Here is a 19,609-nt window from a genome sequence, read left to right on the forward strand (position 1 = left end):
TGAGTCTCATTTCTGGTGGAATAAACAAATTTGAATTATCTGTCACATATATCATATTTTCTATATGAAGATCCCATCGAAGTGTTTTGGACCACAAGAGAAATGAGCTGCTGCCAATATATTTGTAGTGTGTCTCATGTAATCATCATGTGGTAAGTGGTTAACTAACCATTTCCGTAAAACACTCGCACTAGGAAAACTCTAATACAAATCCAAAGTTGGTGAGGTGATGAGCAAGTGTGTCAATAATGAAGGGTGCGTTTCTTCTTTTTCCAAACTTTGAGATACTCCATAGTCCCTGGAAAAGAAAGACCACACCTTGCCACCACTCAACTCAGCAAGATAAGTTCAGTTGTTTAACCTCCTAAGCCTTACATTTTCTTTATCCTCCATTCAACTCATGATTAACAGCCTAACTGCACAGAGAAGAAAACCCTTTTTTCTGTGCAACCTTGGAGGACCGTTCGCCCAAATTTTGATATATCTGCAGATATTTTGTCTTTTTTACTAGGAAAGATATTTCACATATTGCCAACAAAATGTTCTTTACGACCGAGTGTCTCAGTCACCTTGGCCCAATCAAAATGTAGTGACGTAGGCTCTGCTTTTGGCATTCATATCATCCAAGACCGAGTTCAAAGCGACTCCTAAAGGGTTAAATCTGGCATGGGGAAGTTAGAACTGTAAGAACTCTTCAGCCAGAGTCACACTAAGAGTATCATGCAATTTTACTGTCCTCTTTTCACTCCCATCAGAAAATATGTTTGATTAATATGAAGAAAACATATAATGGTCAAGATTCTGAGACAAATAAACCTTCAGAACCGACCCAAAAACCTTAAGAATCGACCATTTTGGCTGACTCCTGTTGGTGCATGTTTGCATCTGGCACAGCTAATCTTGTCTGTAGCATCATGCACTAGGAAAACATTAAGAATCAATTATAGAATCTTACCCAACTTTGTTTTAATAATACGAGTTGCTGCAATTTTTGTGCATTTCATTGTTCAGAGATGTTACAGTTTCTTAATGTTGCTCATTTCCAGCTTTTATTAATAGCAGCGAAGTCAGCCCTAATGCAGCTGTTAACAACCAACTGTTCTAGCCTAGGTTCTTAATGGGATAGGCTGCCGCAGCAAATTTTGATAATTACATTATAGAATGCCTTGTGGACCTTTGAGCATGTTATGATTGAGCATTGACATTTAGGCTTGCCTGAGAGAGAAGGTTAACTCATTTCCCCAGACAAGGATGGATCATAGTATTTACGAAATTATGCTGTATGGTTTGGTTTGGAAGGAAAAACTATAAAGTAGGCATTGAAAAACAAGGATTATCTTCAGGAAGTTATGGAAGGATTGATAATACTATAATAGAGTTGAAATACTACATGTCTACATGTGATGAAGTACATTGAAAGAGTAGACGAGAAACATGATCAACTTCTGATTCACTAGCGAGCTGACTTAAAGGCCCATAAATATATATTGATCCGATACATTACATTACACTGTGTAGACAAACCAAACCTCTAGTTATTCTCATATTCCGACTCACTTTTCTCGATCAGTTTTACAAAGTTGCGAACGATTGTCCTGCCTTCGGAAGTGATGATACTTTCAGGATGGAACTGGACACCCTGCAATTTTGAATTCAATGGGTTACAACAAGAACACTACATTTAGCTTATAGTGCAGATTCTACAAAACAAACATCACAATAGTCTCGCTCTACAAAATAGAATGGAAAAAGGACGCCAATGTCTTACCTGAAGATACCTATATTTCTTGTGACGAGCAGCCATTATCAGTCCATCCTCGGTCCATGCTGTAATTTCAAGTTCTTCGCTAGGAAAACTGTCCTTTTCAATTACAAGACTGTGATATCTGCCAGCAGTGAAAGGGCTGAAAAGAAAAGAAAACAAATATGTTAATAACATTATTAATTCAGAGCCCATGTAATGCCCAGGGTGTTTAATACGTATTTGTACAACTTCAAATAATTGCAAATCGGTGAAACCGTTCATTTTTTTCAATAAAATACCAAACAAAGTTGGGTGTGTTTGACAGGAAAATACTTTGGACATTTAATTCCACCACACTTGCATACATCATTTTTTTAGCAACAAACCAAACCCCCAATATGCTACTGTCAAAAGCATAGATAAGTTTATAGAAAAAAGGTAAGACCCCAGATTGTTTAAAACAGAAGTAAATCCACCAACTCACTTTGATAGTCCAGCAAACAAGCTGTCTTCCTCCTTCTCATTATAATACACGGGAGAGCTCTTCCCATGCACAACACCATAAGGAGAACGAACAACATTCCCTGCAACACCACAAAGATCACTTACAAGGCAAAATAGAACCAATAATTCCACTGATATTTTATGATTTAATTTGCTAATTTTACAAGACATGAAAAGAAAAATCATAGAAGATCTAGGTAATAACATGATCAAATTCATAAACCAAATATTCCGTCTTAGAAGACTTGCCTCCAAAAGCCTCCCCAATGCACTGCAGACCCATACACACACCAAACAAGGGGACAATGGGTCCTAACTCCAACACAGTTTGCAATGATATTCCAGAATCTTGGGGTGCCCCTACAAAAGGGAGGATACTATGTGTTAATAAGTACAACAGGCTTGCTCACCTAAGAGACAGTTTTAAGGGACTGTGAGGGACAAATGCATCTCAACCACATGTATTAAATATAAAAGCAGAAATTATAACAATTTAAAACTCTGCATTTATTTTCAGCCATCAGATTCACTTGTCTCTCACAATCCCTTAAAAACTGTCATTTAGGTGAGCAGGCCTTATAAGTACAATTGGTGATATGTTTCTCCTTTGTTTCGGTTTTCAAGCATCTATCAAAGGGAAATATCAATAGAACTAACCTGGCCCTGGGGAGATCAAGACTCCTCTAGGATTTTTCCTATAAGAATGGAAAGATGTTATGATGAGACATTTTATAAAATCAGACATTTTAAGAATGATACATGCTCGTTCATATTTGGTTGCACCCACATTAAATAATGTTGATGGATTGGCAAACAACGATCAGGTAAAGACGTAAAGTATAGCTTCTTACCTTTTTAGTTCATCCACTGTTAATTCATCATTGCGATAAACTTCAAAGTGACATCCAAGCTCTCCCATATACTTCATATCATAAGTAAGATATTAGTACCACGCCTTCTTGACTTGTTGGAACCATCAATAAATATATAACGACAGAAAACAATCATATAGGATCGTTACGGAAATCAATACTACGCCTTCTTTACTTGTAGGAATCATTAATTAATAGAACGACAGAAAATAATCATATAAAAGCGTTACAGAAAAATACTTAAAACGCATACATATTCAGGAGAAATTTTGAGTTGTTATATAAAATCTCGTCAAAAGCTCGATACTTTGACAAGTATCACTCCTCATTCCCACATTTCATCTTCATTTTGCATGTGTCATCAACTCAAAAATATCCAACTACAAGAAAGTTCTAATCACTACTCTCATTCTTCACCTCTGTCCAGCTTTCACCATTCCTTGAATGAAATACATCAACTTTTCACTAAAACATCCCTCAGTCCAAAACAAGAACAAGGAAACAGAGAGGTCTAAACCAGGTGTTTCATTTCATTTTCTTTAACCTATCTAATGTTGTAGTCACAGATCTAATACAAAACTCCATGGTATTCCTTACATTTTTATAATTCACAACATAAATGACAAATGAAGAACACAATTCCATGAAAGATCAAATCTTTATCACTGTACACATGCATTTTACTAGCACCAAACATCAAACGAACCATGGCTTATCAAATCCAACAAATTGAAAGAAGGAAAACAGAAACAAACCTGGCAGAGATTGTAGGTGAAGCTATCATAATTGTCAATAACAATGATGGGGCTGTTGGCCCTCTTTTCAGAAACTGAAGACTTCGAATCGCTCTCATTGACAACCATTGAAGCTTTTGCAGCGAACCCATTTCCCAATTTGAGACCAGATTTCAGTTCTGCACATAAAGATAAGATCTTTGAGTCAAAATCAAAATCAAAATCAAAATCAAAACTCAGATAAGTTTGGGAGATTTACTTGAGTTCGTGAAAGAGGGCACATAGATTAAAGTGGGGCGAGGGTTTTGCGGGGTTTTGGGTGAGAAAGGGAGCAGCTTTGGTTGTTTCAGAGAAGCCTGAGATGTCACTGCGGCAGCCATTGAAGCAGAGTGTGGCGTCTCCGTAATTACCAATTAATCCTACTTGGACTCAGGGGCGGATCCAGGAATTCAACCTTGGTGGGGCTTGAATTTCTTAACAAATGAAAAAAAAAAATGGCTCTGCACATCAGCAACATCCATGAACTCCATTCAAGTTTACACACACATTCAGCAAACCCAACCCAGAAATCAAGTTCACGTTTACACACACAAAATTTCAACAAACCCACAAATTCATGTTTACACAATTTCAGATACCAAAAAACAACCCATTACCCAGAAGGTCAGAAATCAAAAAGGGTTTAGCTAATTAGCTTTAACAATTTCAATTTGGGTTTTATGAATTGGTTATCAGAATACCTATTTAACATCGGTGATTAGGTATTTCGATGGACTCACTGATCAAGCCATCAAGGGCCAAAGACAGAGCCAGAGGAGGAGGAGAATAAGAGAAGAGACCTGGAGCAGTAGTCGACTAGTCGGTGGAGTGACTGATCAAGCCATCAACGCATCGAGGGCCGAAGACGGAGAGGAGGAGGAGAAGAAAGGAAGAAACCTGGAGCTTTAGTTTACTGCTGGAGCCTGGAGGCCTAGATCTCAGAGTCGAAGAGGAGTAGAAGAAGACGAGAAGAATCGGTGGTGGGGCTTGAGAAAGGGAAAGAGACTTCAAAAAAAAAAAAAAAAAACACAGATATATAGACTTAATTTTTTTTCCTGCCCAAAAATCTCGGTAGGGCTTGAGCCCAACCGAAACATGGCTGGATCCGCCCCTGCTTGGACTAGAGAGGTGGAAGACGGCGACGTTTGATTTATATGAAAAATAGGATTGGCTTTACTGAGAAAATAAAGGATGCGAGTGATAGCACCCTGAAGAGAAAGCGGTCACGAACTCAAAGTAAATCTCCCAAACTTATCTGAGTTTTGATTTTGATTTTGATTTTGATTTTGATTTTGATTTTGACTCAAAGATCTTATCTTTATGTGCAGAACTGAAATCTGGTCTCAAATTGGGAAATGGGTTCGCTGCAAAAGCTTCAATGGTTGTCAATGAGACCGATTCGAAGTCTTCAGTTTCTGAAAAGAGGGCCAACAACCCCATCATTGTTATTGACAATTATGATAGCTTCACCTACAATCTCTGCCAGGTTTGTTTCTGTTTTCCTTTTTTCAATTTGTTGGATTTGATAAGCCATGGTTCGTTTGATGTTTGGTGCTAGTAAAATGCATGTGTACAGTGATAAAGATTTGATCTTTCATGGAATTGTGTTCTTCATTTGTCATTTATGTTGTGAATTATAAAAATGTAAGGAATACCATGGAGTTTTGTATTAGATCTGTGACTACAACATTAGATAGGTTAAAGAAAATGAAATGAAACACCTGGTTTAGACCTCTCTGTTTCCTTGTTCTTGTTTTGGACTGACGGATGTTTTAGTGAAAAGTTGATGTATTTCATTCAAGGAATGGTGAAAGCTGGACAGAGGTGAAGAATGAGAGTAGTGATTAGAACTTTCTTGTAGTTGGATATTTTTGAGTTGATGACACATGCAAAATGAAGATGAAATGTGGGAATGAGGAGTGATACTTGTCAAAGTATCGAGCTTTTGACGAGATTTTATATAACTCAAAATTTCTCCTGAATATGTATGCGTTTTAAGTATTTTTCTGTAACGCTTTTATATGATTATTTTCTGTCGTTCTATTAATTAATGATTCCTACAAGTAAAGAAGGCGTAGTATTGACTAGCAACAGTGCCCGCGCTTTTTTTTTTTTTCACTCCTTAACATGTTCAACAAAAACAAAGACTATCTAAGTTTGAAGTTTACTTAACCCATGACCCTTGCTTCAAGGTTTTGCTGTAAACATAATAGCATTTATCTTTGGTAGCTGCAATCTTTTTCCATCATAAAAGAAAGTTGTTTATCAATGAAATTAACTTGTTAACAATTTGATCAGTTGATGAACATTAGCATGGAACAAATTGAAACAAAGGAATTAAACACATTGATGAAAAAAACTGACAGTTATGCAGAAGATTGGACAACTGCACTAACTGTAAAGTGGAATCCCTGCTCTAAATCAAGTTTTTTGGACATTTGCCATTATTACTGCAGAAGCTTGATGTATGACCATATTTTGTTCAACTAATACCATGGCTTTGCACTATTTTAGGCATATATATTCAAGACAGAAATCATTACGACCAGTAGACTTTTTTCTACTCCAGTGGATGGGTCAACAACCTGTTCTTGACAATTTTGATATCAGTAATTTGAAAACATAGGACAATTGTGACTAATAGATTCAAAACAGGAGGAAAAAAAAGGAGCTAAGACTACTACACTGTGTGCAAGAGGTGTTTTGTCTTTTGACTGTACCTTCTGAACATCAACCTCTTCACGATCACTTTCCTTTTTTACTAAATCCCTCCAAACCCTCTCTTTGTTTTTAACCAACAAAATCCTGAGTCAAAAACTAGAAGACAAAACATCTTCAGACCCTCGATGAAGCTCTAAGCTCTCAATTATTTGGCATAAAAATGTAATCCTTCCTTTTCTGTAAAACCCAAATTTCAAGCTTTTTCTTACCAAAACACGCAGTTCAAATCCTAAAGTATTCTAAGAATGAATCCACTTACACACAGCAATCAAACTCAAAACAGACCAATTGAATTAAAACTTAGGGAGTTTTGCTCACCTGGGTTTTTGTCAAACCCCGGAAATCTACACTCTGATGGAGATTTTCATTTTCCCAACTTCTTCCCACTTGAGGAGGCAAAGAATACTACAAACAAAACAAAACAAAATTGAAGCTTTAAACAATTAATCTAAAGTGAAAAATGAATCACCTAAGAACAGAGGAAAAAGGCAAATTTGCCTCGGGTCATACTCACTGGAAATGAACTCAAAATTGGAACACAGTTACACAGTGATTTTGATTTAATAAACACATATGACCTAGACTAATCTATACCTTTCATCCTTACCATTCATATCTCCACTACATAACAAAACAGTTATCTGCTCAGAACCGAAACTAAGACCATGTAGAGACGGCTCATGGATTGCAGCTCCAAGACATAAGATTGTTTACTGGTTTTAACTAACTTAGTCTTTGCACTGAACATTATGACAAACATAGAAAGAACATTGACGAATTAGATCACTGGTTATTACCCAAAATAACATTGAATCTGACCCATTGCAACAATGCTTCCAGGATTGTGAACAGTTTTAAAATGTAAACACTAAAATTATAAACATGTCACACATCCTTTAACCTTGTTGACCAATACTGGCCCTTTAATTTACGTGGAAAAGCTGATGCAAAAAGCCCTTTATCTGTTTCTGTTACTTTGCCATTTGCTTCTTGATACAATCTTTCATGCCATTTCAAGCATGCATACAATCTTCAAAATTTATATTCGCTTTCACCTCTGCAGCTAAATGAACTTTTGAACACAAATAATTTAAATACCTAGAAATACATTCATTTAATACACACGATTGTAACTGATTTAATCATTTATACTAACAGCTTCAATTGATCATCATATGTATCAAAACTCAACATGAACTGATCATGAACAACTATTTGAATTGCTTTTAATTATCTGAATTAAACATGTTACTAAAGCTTTGCTTGTCAACAATAAAGCTTAGCCTGTTGGGATAAATAGATATCAATTGATTGCTACCGTCGTTGCTTTTGGTGGAGGAAGATTTTATTCCTTTTCAGTACCACATGATGATAGCAGAAATAATTCAGATTTCGATACCTAATGGCAAACTATCAAGGCTTTGAATGAAGAATACAAACTAAGGGGTATAAGCATTAACTCATAAACTATAAAGAAGGTAACAGCTAAGTTAGAAGGGAAATACTAAACTCATCCCTAATAAATTAGGAGAATAAATCCTTATTCCAAACTATAAATAACTTGACTAAAAGGAAGAGAATCTTAATTAAATTTGGAAACAAAAGAAAACAATCCAAACACTGCACTAATTAGCTTAGTCCTTCTACGTTAAGGACAATGAATCCTTAATCCAGACCAAGAGAAAAGAACGGGTCTGACCCCATTGCATTTTGTACATAAACCTCTCTCCTTTATCTCATACTGCAATTGCAATAATCTGAAAACAGCTTAGGAAATTTGGGGATTTTTCTTCAAGTTAAGGAGTTCATCAAATGGCTACTAATGGAGAACGTACTTGTACAAAACGGCCTCCGAGCCCCTCTCCTGTATATCAAATGGCTACTAATGGGGAACGTACATATCAAAAGCAAGTTTCATTCTAGAATCACATTATACTAAAAGCAGATTCTGTATAGAAAACCCTACTCGCTAATTCATAAAAGCAGATTCTTAATCTGGCACAACAAACTCATAGAAAACAACAAAATTAGAGAAATCATACCTAGATGTTAACAACCTTGGGCTCTAAGATGCTCAGACTTTTCTTCCAAAAACAATATAAGAAAAAAAATGAAGAAAACACAAATCAGTATATAATTGATATAAAAGTTAGCATATAATTGATGCTAACATCTTTCAGAAGACTCCTTAAAGAACATAATTTCTGCACCAAATCCAATTCCCATAAGAAGCATGAACAAAACATAAAAAGGCATAACAGCACCTATCATAAAAAGGCTTAACAGAACCCATCTTGATTGTATTATTTCCTTATGTATTCTCCATTTGACTTATATCGCCAACCTCTCATTTTTCTCTTGCTTTCTTGAGTGAATTAGAGAAGGAAGTATTCTGTCATTTTCATGCTTATTAGCAATCCATAAAGCCATAGACATTACACCGATCACAGCTTTCTCTTTTCCCTATCTCTATCTAAACCCTAATAATTATAATTGGCTGCTAACTTTACCCAAAATTCCACCTTATAATACCTTTGAAGCAAAACAGTAGATCATCTCATCTAATTAGCAATTAACATTAGCAATAACAGTAGCTCATCTCATAAATAGAATGTTAAAAACTCATTGTTGGAAACAGACCACCTCATAATCTTAGTATAGCAAAAGAGAAACCCAAGCACGAAACAATCAAATTCAAGAGATTAAAAGAAAAATAGACACGATTATCTCGATCATAGGACAAAACCCCACACCTGGTTGGTCTAGCACGATTATCTTCAAAACCCAAGCACACCAAAACCTAATCCAGCCCCTTCTATATCGCGTCAAAAAAACCCCTTCTATATCGCGTCAAAAACACAACACACAGACTTATATCAACATACAGACTAATCTCAATCTACCATTACTGTAAACCAAAATAAAATGGAAAAAGAAAGCGAAAGATTTTCCTGTTTCTTTTCTAATAACAATACCCAGACTTTCCAGAAATAAAATACAGACCCTTGAAGGAAAAAAAAAAAAAACCATACTAACACCATAATCTTCTCCAGATATACTAACACCCATAGCCACTATTATTTTTAAACTGAACAGAAAATAAATAAAACATGAGAATTTTGGTTACTGGAGGAGCTGGGTTCATTGGCTCTCACCTAATTCTTAATTTTAGAATACCCTAAACGTTGGCTGAGACATGGCATTCACCTAATTCTCCACGGATATGCACTTTATACAGAGAGAGCCAATACAATCAAGATAGTTGAGATATAAATACATACGGAGGAAATAAGAATGTAGATCATTTACCTTTGCAGCTATCAAATATATTGAAGGATTAGGCTTTTACTCTGTCACACCATCACCTACAAACAAAAATGGAAGGATATTTGTGAACTTAAGTGTGAGCCAGGTATGCAAATGGAAAATCTACATGAGTATGACAAAATCACAATTTAACCGAGACTTTTCTAACTACCAAAAGACCATAACCTAGATCTTTATATAGCAAACTCCATTGTGCTATCATGTAGGTACCGAAGATTGAACAGAATAAAAAATAAAAAATAAAACATGGGAGGTACAAAATCAGTCAACAAATAATGAAAATATGCTCCCAACATTGCACACAACAGAGAAGTTAGAAATTCAGTGCTAACTCTCCCAGTCCAGTGATCTTTAGGCGGTTAAGCACTCAAAATTAAACCGCCAAACACCCAAAACAGATAAAACCCAGATGATATTCCAGGCTCCGAAGTCCAAATTGGCTCTGAAATTTAATCCCTTTTTTCCCTTTCTTTGTGAATGCGTTGAAAGAGAGACATAAAGAGAGGAGAAAACTCATCGAATTAATTTGGGGAAATAAGGGATCAAACTATTAGATTTCGGTTCTTGATTTCTTCTTCTTTCCCTTTTTTTTTTGGTTTGGGTATCATATCAATGAAACAAACGATAATAAACAAACAAACACTATTATCACAGAAACCAGGAACAACGGAGCAAAAAAACCAAATCAAACAAACAAACCGAAAACCCAATTTCACCAAAAAACAAAACAATGAAAAATTCACAAATCGGAGGCCCCAAGTTTCCATCGAAAGACCACAACTTTAAACAAAACCCACAATATTCACATCCACGTGCAACCAGCCCTGAGAATTAGGCGAGACAATTACCGGATTGAAGATTCAAACTTTTCCTCCGATATATCTCTCTACCTCCTCGTCCGAAGCAAACACACACAACCGCTCTCTCTCTCTCTCTCTCTCTCTCAACAATTGATAAAGATGGTCAGAAGAGTGTAGAAGAAAGAGCAAAACGACGCAAAGATACGATATATCCGGAACCGAGGTAGAGCCGGAAAAAAAATCTGAATCGAGGGCAAAAGAGTCAAATCACTTGGAGCCAAATCACTGTTAAATGAACAGTGTAGGAGCTTTAGTATATGTAAAACCAGCAACGGCACCCGCGCTTTGCCGCGGGATTTATATTGCTAATAATTTACAATAATGACAGATATGAATGAAGTACTTGATTCTTGATCAAAATGATAAAATAAGAGAGAAGTTTCGTCTCTCTAAAATTGTTTTGAGTTTAAACAATAATATCCTATCAAAGCATTCTATCGCAACATTAAGCATTGCAGGGAGCAGGGAATGCTAAAGTAAATGAATAGAAATGTTGCAGCAGCTGTCCCAAGAGCCAAGTAAACAAATTTCAGACAACCCTGAGGATATTGAATATGCCAAATTAGCTTTGATTAAAGCTTCCTATCAACAGTTACATACGTTACAAAAGCTTATATCTGAGGATATTCCTTAATGCAGAAATTATACTATTCTAGCAAGTAGATTGAGCTGTGTAGCTAGAAAAATCCAAAATGAATGATGCATGAAAACAGAATTTGGGGACTTGAAGTTGCAAGTTATGCAAAGGGCCAACAAAAGTTTTCACATCAGTTGAGATCAGAACAGTATAACGAATATTTGTTTTGCTTAAGTCTCGTGTTAATTGTGGTTGCAAGCAATAGCTTATGCAAAGGCAATCAATGAATTTCTCTCAAGCAAATGCATTTGTGTTGGTTGCTTTGTCTAAGGAGGTAGAACGAATCTCCTAGAAAAGCTTTTTACTTTTGGTAGCCAAAGTAGGAAGGGAAATTAGTACATTTAACTAAAAATGTTGCTCTTACATAGGTTACACAACAGATTACACAGATTTAAAAGAAGAAAGAATGAGAAGAAGGTTCGTACCATAAGCTTTCTACAAAGCCTACAATCAATTTCAAGGTTGAAAACTCAGAACAAAAACAAAGGCAAGAAACCAAAAACCCAGACTTTTATTTAAAATTAAATCATTAAAATCAAAACATAAAAGAAGATCAGGACATTAAAGAAGAAGAATTTGTGAAAGAGAAAGGGAGAAAACGTGAAACTGAATCTAAAACGGTCCATCAATAGTTCATCCAGCTAATGAATAATTAGTTGGAGTAAATAGTAACACTTACCGGCAGTAATCCAGACCTTAGAAATCAGACCAGTACTCTTAACTGATCTTTTTGTTTGTTGAAAATCCAAGCAAATGCAGAAAACTGAAATTACCACAATGAAACCTAAAAACTGATGAGCACCTCTTTGATAGTACACAGAACTAAACAAATCTCAAATAGTTATTTTTTTTTTTAGAAGAAACAGCTTTTTATTAAAAAAGCAAAAATCGAGATACAGGGAGGCGGACAAGGAGTCCGCTTTAATGATCTAAAGAGGGCAGCTAGGGCTATAGGCCTAGCATCTCGTCTAATAATACTAATCAAGGCTTAGGGGCTTATACTACAGCTGCTTGCCAGTTAAGAATAATGGAAGAAAGGTTATAATCCTTGAATTCCTTAGAAATAGAAACCCATAAGGATGCCCAAAACTTGACTCTCTCCCACAGGTCTTCCTTCTCCACCCCTCCATAGTTTTCAAATAATCTTTTATTTCTTTCCATCCAGACCACCCAAACTACAGCTAGCACCCCACAACCCCAAAGGGTTCTGGCCTTTTTACCTTTACCAAACGCTATGGGGTTTTCCCTTAGCAAGTCATTTCTCTGTAATGGAGTTGTCCAGTCCACTCTTGCTTCCCAAAATAATTTTTTCCATAAGAAATTAGCCACTTCACAATGCACGAAGACATGATCAGCACTTTCCCCTTGAGCTTTACATAAAATGCACCAGTGAGGAGAAAAACAACTTCCTGGTCTTCTCCTTTGAAGAACATCACATGTATTTGTCTTCCCCAGTACCACAAGCCATCCCAAAATCTTCACCTTAGTAGGGACCTTGACCTTCCAAATAAACTTTGCAGGAGGAAAAATTGGATCTGATCCACCACTAATTAAGAAGCTATGGAAAGAATTGCAAGAGAATTTCCCATTAGGCTCAAGCTTCCACCTCCTTTCATCTGGTTTGGACTCCACTAATCGGACATTTTCTAGCTTAACCATCAGCGAGGCAAACTCCTCAATCTCTTGATCATTTAAGTTTCTTCTGAACCCAAAATCCCAGCTCATCGGAAAATTGAGAGGGAGAGCTAACCTTTCCACTGAATAGTTGGTGTGTCTTGATAGTCTGAACAACCTTGGAAAGTAGAATTTTAAGGGTTGATCCTCTAGCCAAGAGTCTTCCCAGAACCTCACTCTTTTACCATTGCCCACAATTAGTTTATGACAGAGAGAATATTGGCTTATTCCTGCTGAAATATCCTTCCAAGGGCTTCTACTTGATCCACCCATACTTGGCTTTGTGTCCCACCCATTCACATTATATCCATATTTGCTCCTTATTACAGCATGCCATAAGGACTCTCTCTCCAAAGGAAATCTCCAAAGCCATTTCCCTAGGAAAGACTTATTTTTTGCTAGTAGATTCCCGATTCCCAGCCCTCCTCTTTCTTTGCTTTTCGACACTATCTCCCAACGAACTAGATGGTTCTTCTTACCCTCTCCGACTCCATCCCAGAAAAAAATTTTCAGAAGAGATTCTAATCTCTTTGCCACTCCCACCGGAATTTGGAAAAGAGATAAATAGTATGTTGGGAGGCTGCTTAGAACTGCTTGAATCAATGTCAGCCTACCGCCTCTCGACAAAAAAGCTTTTTTCCAACCCTCCAATCTCTTTTCAATTTTCTCTACAACTGGGTTCCAAAATGAAGCTTGCTTTGGGTTACCACCTAAGGGAAGGCCCAGGTATTTCATAGGCCAAACTCCAATCTCACAGCCTTGATCAACAGCCATCCTTTCTAATCTCCCAGCCTCAGTATTTATTCCAACTACGGAGCATTTTGATTTATTGATTTTCAGCCCTGAAAACAAACATAAACTTTCTAGGACCATGTTTAAATTATTCCAATTCTGGTCATCATCCTTCAAAAAGAAAATTGTATCATCAGCGAATTGCAGATGAGTGATTTCAACCTCTTCCCTCCCGACTACCAGGCCTTCAATTAGTCTACAATCTCTTGCTCTCTCCATAAGTCTATCCAGAACATCCACCACTAGGGTAAAAAGAAAAGATGATAAGGGGTCACCTTGTCTTAATCCCCGAGAAGCACCGAATTTTCCTCTTGGTCTCCCATTTATCAGAATAGAAAAATTTGCTGACCTGAGACAACCCCCTATCCATTTTCTCCATCTGTCTCCAAAGCCTTTACTTTCCATAACATAATCCAGAAAGTTCCACTCTACGTGATCATACGCTTTCTCAAAGTCAATTTTGAACACCAGACCCTCTTTCTTCTTCTTCCTTGTCTCATCAACCACTTCATTAGCCACCAAAACTGCATCTAATATTTGTCTCCCTTTTATGAAAGCGCCCTGGGCACCAGAAATGGTGTCACTTAAAACCTCTCTCAATCTCCAAGCTAATACCTTTGCAATAATTTTATATAAGCTTGTTATCAAGCTAATAGGTCTGTAATCCCCCACTTTTAGTGAATTTGCTTTCTTTGGTATAAGGCAGATGTATGTCTCATTCGTCACCTTATTCACAACTCCGTTTGTGTGAAATTCTGCCATAACATCTAATACCTCTCTTTTGACCACTTCCCAATTTCTTTGTAGAGCTGCGAATGAAAATCCGTCCGGACCCGGAGATTTATCCGTGTCACACTCGAACACTGCTCTTTTAATTTCTTCTTCTTCAAATGGTCTCTCCAGCCATCTTGCCTTCTCTACGCTTATTGGGTTCCAATGGAGGCCTTCAATTCCGAAACTCACTTCCTCTTTGCTTGAATAGAGATTCTTGTAGAAGCGGATGATCTCTTCCTCTATCAAAGCCTCTTCTTCAACTACAATGCCGTTGCTTAATTCCAGCTTTTCAATAACATTTCTTTTTCTTCTGCCATTGACTAGCTTGTGGAAGAATCTTGTGTTGTTGTCTCCTTCTTTGGCCCATTTTAGCTTAGCTCTTTGCCTCCAGAAAATCTCTTCTCTCAAGGCTATCTCCTCCAGTCGCCCTCTTAAAACTTCCCTCTCCCTTTTTTTGACCACACATATACCTGCATTCCTTTCTTCCTCATCCAGCTCGTTTATTCTTGCTTCCACCACTTTCTTTTCTTTCCCAATATCACCAAAAGTCTCTCGACTCCATATCTTTAATTTTCCTTTCACATTCTTGAGCTTTCTCATGAATCTAAAGCCTTTCCAGCCATCACAGTTTCCTTCCTCCCACGACTTTCTAAAGTTTTCTTTGAAGGAAGGATGTTCCAACCACATGTTTTCAAACCTAAAAGGTGTAGGACCCCATTTAACACTAATTGTGTCAAGCAAGATTGGGCAGTGATCAGAAGTTACTCTCGTAAGAGCCAATTGTCTTGAGTTTGGAAACATGGACTCCCAATCTGTAGAGTATAGAAATCTGTCAAGTCTACACCAGATCGCATTCTCCCTTAAATTGGACCATGTGAACTCTGCTCTTTGAAGACTTGGATCACAAAGATTTGCCTCCCTTATGAAATCATTGAATGCCTGCATGCTACGGGTAGTTCTGCCACCACTTGATTTTTCAGAAGGGAATCGGACTACATTATAATCCCCACATATGCACCACCTACTTCCACATAACCCATATAGCCCTGCCAGTTCCTCCCAAAACCTTACTCTTTCTCTGTATTTGTTTGGGCCATATACTCCTGAGAGCCACCAATCCAAGCCATCAACTCCAGCAATCTTTATTGATACAGAATAAATCCCAACTACGGATTCTGTCACAGAAACACATCTGGTGTTCCAAACCACCACCACACCACCAGATCTTCCCCACGATGGGATTGCTACCCAATCTTTGTGTCGTGCTCCCCAGATGCTTCCGATTAGTCTTCGATCTATTTCGCCTTTTTTTGTTTCCTGTAAGATTACTATATCAGCCCCACTTTCAATCAACAAATTTTTAATCACCCTTCTTTTGTTCTTACTCCCCAACCCTCTTACGTTCCAGCTGAGAATCTTCATTTTAAAGTGTTGGGTTCTCCCATCTCACCAATGGCATTTAGCTGCATATTCGTCCAGTCCTTCTTGGCTTTTGCATCAAGGTTGTTCTTACTCTTCTGCTTTTTCCTTGCATACACTTTCAGCTTCATAGGCGCTAGGAACTTCCCAAGTTTACCTATTTTTTGTAGGCCTGTGACATTTTTTTGAGTCTGATGTGATCTCTCGTTGGTTGTGTCTGTCCCCTCCTTTCTCTTAGGTTGCTTGGTTAACAAATCTCAAATAGTTATTCAATCAACTATTATTAAGATCCTTTCAATATTTTGTAAACAAATATCAGGAAGATGCCAGCAAGCTAGTAGACATGAAGTTTAGTATTCTGTTATCTACATACAACCTTTAATTTGTTCTTTTACGCCATATCATAAGCTGGAGAAGGTACCAAATTCAAATTTCTAACATGTTTTAGGGATTCTAGTTTCTTTAACAGGGTCGATCTGTAATTTTTTAGTCAAGTTCATATGAAACTTGAGTACCAGCTTCGTCATTTTTATTTGTATTATGCTTGAAGCACCTTGAACATACAATTAGAACTGCTTTTGAAAGTGTGATACAGGGAAAAGGCAATCATTTTTAAATTAACACATTAAAAACAATGCCCCTCTTTCTCATCAGCCAACTTTTATTTCTTCATAAATCAAAGCTCTTGAAATTTACACATGGACGTTAAATATACCATGCTTGTAGACTACCACACATATGAACAGTAAGAAACAAAATGCATAGTAACACAGAACCATAGTAGCAGCATAAATGCAGAAAAATGAGGTCAAAATGCAAAATGTTTTTAAGTGTCTCAAAGTGCTAAAAGCAAATAAAATTAAACTCATATAATGAGCCTACAAACTAATACATTCTGATCATTGTTTGATGTATGGAATATATAGACCAGTATACAATAATTCACTCCTCACGTCAAAAATGGCATAAGTTCTTTCATCCTCTTTCTTTTTTATGTATTTCACCACAAATTCTCTAGAATTTTCCTAAATCTTTCTGCTATATACTCCTAAAGAAATGCTTAGTGATCCATAAAGCTGGCAAAAAAATACCCATATAAAACTATTAGCTCTCAGTTTTCCTTTCCAGTGTTTAGGTCCCTATGCACATAAATTGAACATTTCCAAAGTTTTTCATCTCCTTCCTAAAGGTTTCTTACATCTTGGATAAGTCATCTAAGCCAACATTATAAAGAGAGCATTAGGATTAGCACTTCTCTTAAGTAGGCAGTGAAATACAGAAACCACCCTACACTATGAACTGCAATATTTCTGTCAACTATGCATTAAATTTATTCTGAAACCAATATATGCAGTTTTCTGCAAACAATGTAGTGTACAGAACCAAACACTATTGAATCCAGTAGTAAAAAAAATCAATCATTCTTCCAAAGAAAGCTACTCAGGAAATCTTGCTGTGAAATCAGAGTTGTATTATAAAATATCAGAGGGAATAGATAGTTCCATCCTAATTAACTGCTAGCTACCAAATGTTTTATAGTTTTTTAAGGGGATTGATCAGGCTACAAATAACAAATAATGAAGGCACTATACAATTGCGTCCTAATTTACACTACTCAATTCGAATCAATATCACCCATTCAACGGCCATGAATCATTATTGGGAAAAAAAATAGAGAGGAGGTTCTCAGCTTTGAAAAACATATTAACGCAATTGAGAAACAAAGAGAGAAAAAACAAACCACCAAAACTGATTTGATCTCTTTTCATTACAGTAAACACTGTCACCGATCTAAAAGTAAACATTGATAAAATGAAAACCTTTTATCACCCAGTAATAGAGTGAATTACATTTATATAAACCCTCAAATCAAAACCTGCAAATTCAAATCCAATACATATCCCCCAAATTCAAACAACAAAATCAAGGTTCCCCACAAAAAAAAAAAACACTTACCAATTGGAAATTTAGGATTGCAATCAAAACAGATCACTATATCCCCACAAACAGAATATCGAAAACAACAGTCTATGCTATTAGTTATGCGTGATATGTTCTATTCTATCTGCTTGTATTATCAAATTCGATGGTTAGACATGGTTTTGGGATTACCTAGCTCATTGTATTATCCGTGATATCTAGGATTCTATCTGAGAAATAAAGAAAAGTTATGGACAACTTATGCCACTGAGTAAGAGATTCATATGAAGAACACATATTTAGAGAAAAAAGAGGACAATCGTTTAGAAGGCTACTATGATTAGGAATATGAATACATCATTATCACAAAATTGGGAATCATATTAAAATAGCAGAGAACCATACCTAAAGTCTGACCAAGTTATGACCAAAAACTTCGATTGAAAGAAATGTGCTACAGCCTTTGCAAGTATTTGATTATTAAATTCTGTGGAAATTAAACACACAGTGTGATTGCCTTTAATGAAAAACTAAGGCATAAGAATGTTAACACCCAAAAATAGAAGAAATACTGAAGATATTAAACGTATACTCAAAATCTAAGGTCAAGTCCATTTAGAATACAAAAATAGATCATTTAGAGAACCCACTGATTATTCATATATATTACTGAGTATATGTTTGCCCACTGATAATTTAGTAAACTATCTAATCAGCACCCTACATAGATCCAAGTTAATAAATAAAAATAAAAAAAATAAAACCCAACAAAAACAAATGACATAATTCCAATGTAAGAAAAAGATATCTATGTTTCACAAAACGCACCTAGACCATCAATTAAATAACACATACAACAAAATAAAACTTCTAAATGACCAAATTTCTCCTTTGTCTATATCAATTTTCTCCTGCTTTAATGGTCGAACGAAACGTTAATACTAAGAAACAAAATCAAAGCCTAAAACTTCATTCCAGGAGTATGGAATCTAGCCAATCTGATCCCTCCTCAAGCGATATCAGACAATCCAAATTTAGTTGCAGCACCGATATTAGACAAAAACAAAAGACAGAATCCCTCTTCTTCTTTTTTCTAAATTACCTGCTATTAACCGATCTCTTCATCTCCAACGATATTAATCATTGAAATTCTCCATTCAAAATTCATAGAAGAAATATAATATAAATTGTAACAATCATATTCATAGCTATTTGGTGGACAAGGAAGAAGAACAACAGGATACATTCCTTGAACAAACCTGTAAGTCGCAGAGAGGCGCAGTGAAACCGTTGGTAAGCTTGGGTGCCCCATCAAAGACCTCAGCCTAAGAATTAAGTCCATCTCCCTCTAAAATCTCTTAAATCCCGATGACTTCTGAATCGAGTAGTATTTCAGATACTATGCTAAACTGTGAGGAGTGGTCTTCTCATAGCTTAACTGAAATTGTAGGAAATTGGAAATTACCCAAGAAAAGCTACAATGAAATATACAAAATAGGAACCTTTGACTTCAAAACTTTATATTCAATTAAGACACAAGAACAAACCATTGAAGTAGGTTCTGACCATCAAGTTATTCAAATGTTTACTCA

General features: G+C 36.4%; 1 protein-coding gene across 19 annotated transcripts; it reads right to left on the minus strand.

The window, feature by feature from the left end:
- Positions 1–1,333: 1,333 nt before the first annotated feature.
- On the minus strand, positions 1,334–19,166 carry LOC112197077 (anthranilate synthase beta subunit 2, chloroplastic). 19 transcript variants are annotated; one of them, XM_024337625.2, is made up of 14 exons: positions 19,120–19,157; positions 18,423–18,504; positions 12,118–12,201; positions 9,924–9,979; positions 8,657–8,693; positions 6,933–7,019; positions 4,114–4,327; positions 3,876–4,033; positions 3,100–3,170; positions 2,906–2,943; positions 2,498–2,608; positions 2,229–2,328; positions 1,769–1,904; positions 1,334–1,639 (listed from the first exon to the last, which is right to left on the minus strand). In XM_024337625.2, the coding sequence occupies exons 7-14, from the start codon at positions 4,232–4,234 to the stop codon at positions 1,532–1,534; spliced, it is 843 nt and encodes a 280-aa protein (XP_024193393.1). In that variant the 5' UTR covers positions 4,235–4,327; positions 6,933–7,019; positions 8,657–8,693; positions 9,924–9,979; positions 12,118–12,201; positions 18,423–18,504; positions 19,120–19,157; the 3' UTR covers positions 1,334–1,531. The 19 variants fall into 19 exon arrangements, with proteins under 19 accessions (XP_024193393.1, XP_024193394.1, XP_024193389.1 ...); XM_024337626.2 differs by having other exon boundaries at positions 8,657–8,698; XM_024337621.2 differs by lacking the exon at positions 12,118–12,201 and having other exon boundaries at positions 19,120–19,166.
- Between the last annotated feature and the right edge of the window lie 443 nt (positions 19,167–19,609).

The sequence above is a fragment of the Rosa chinensis genome, chromosome 4, assembly GCF_002994745.2.
Source record: "Rosa chinensis cultivar Old Blush chromosome 4, RchiOBHm-V2, whole genome shotgun sequence".
NCBI lineage: Eukaryota > Viridiplantae > Streptophyta > Magnoliopsida > Rosales > Rosaceae > Rosa > Rosa chinensis.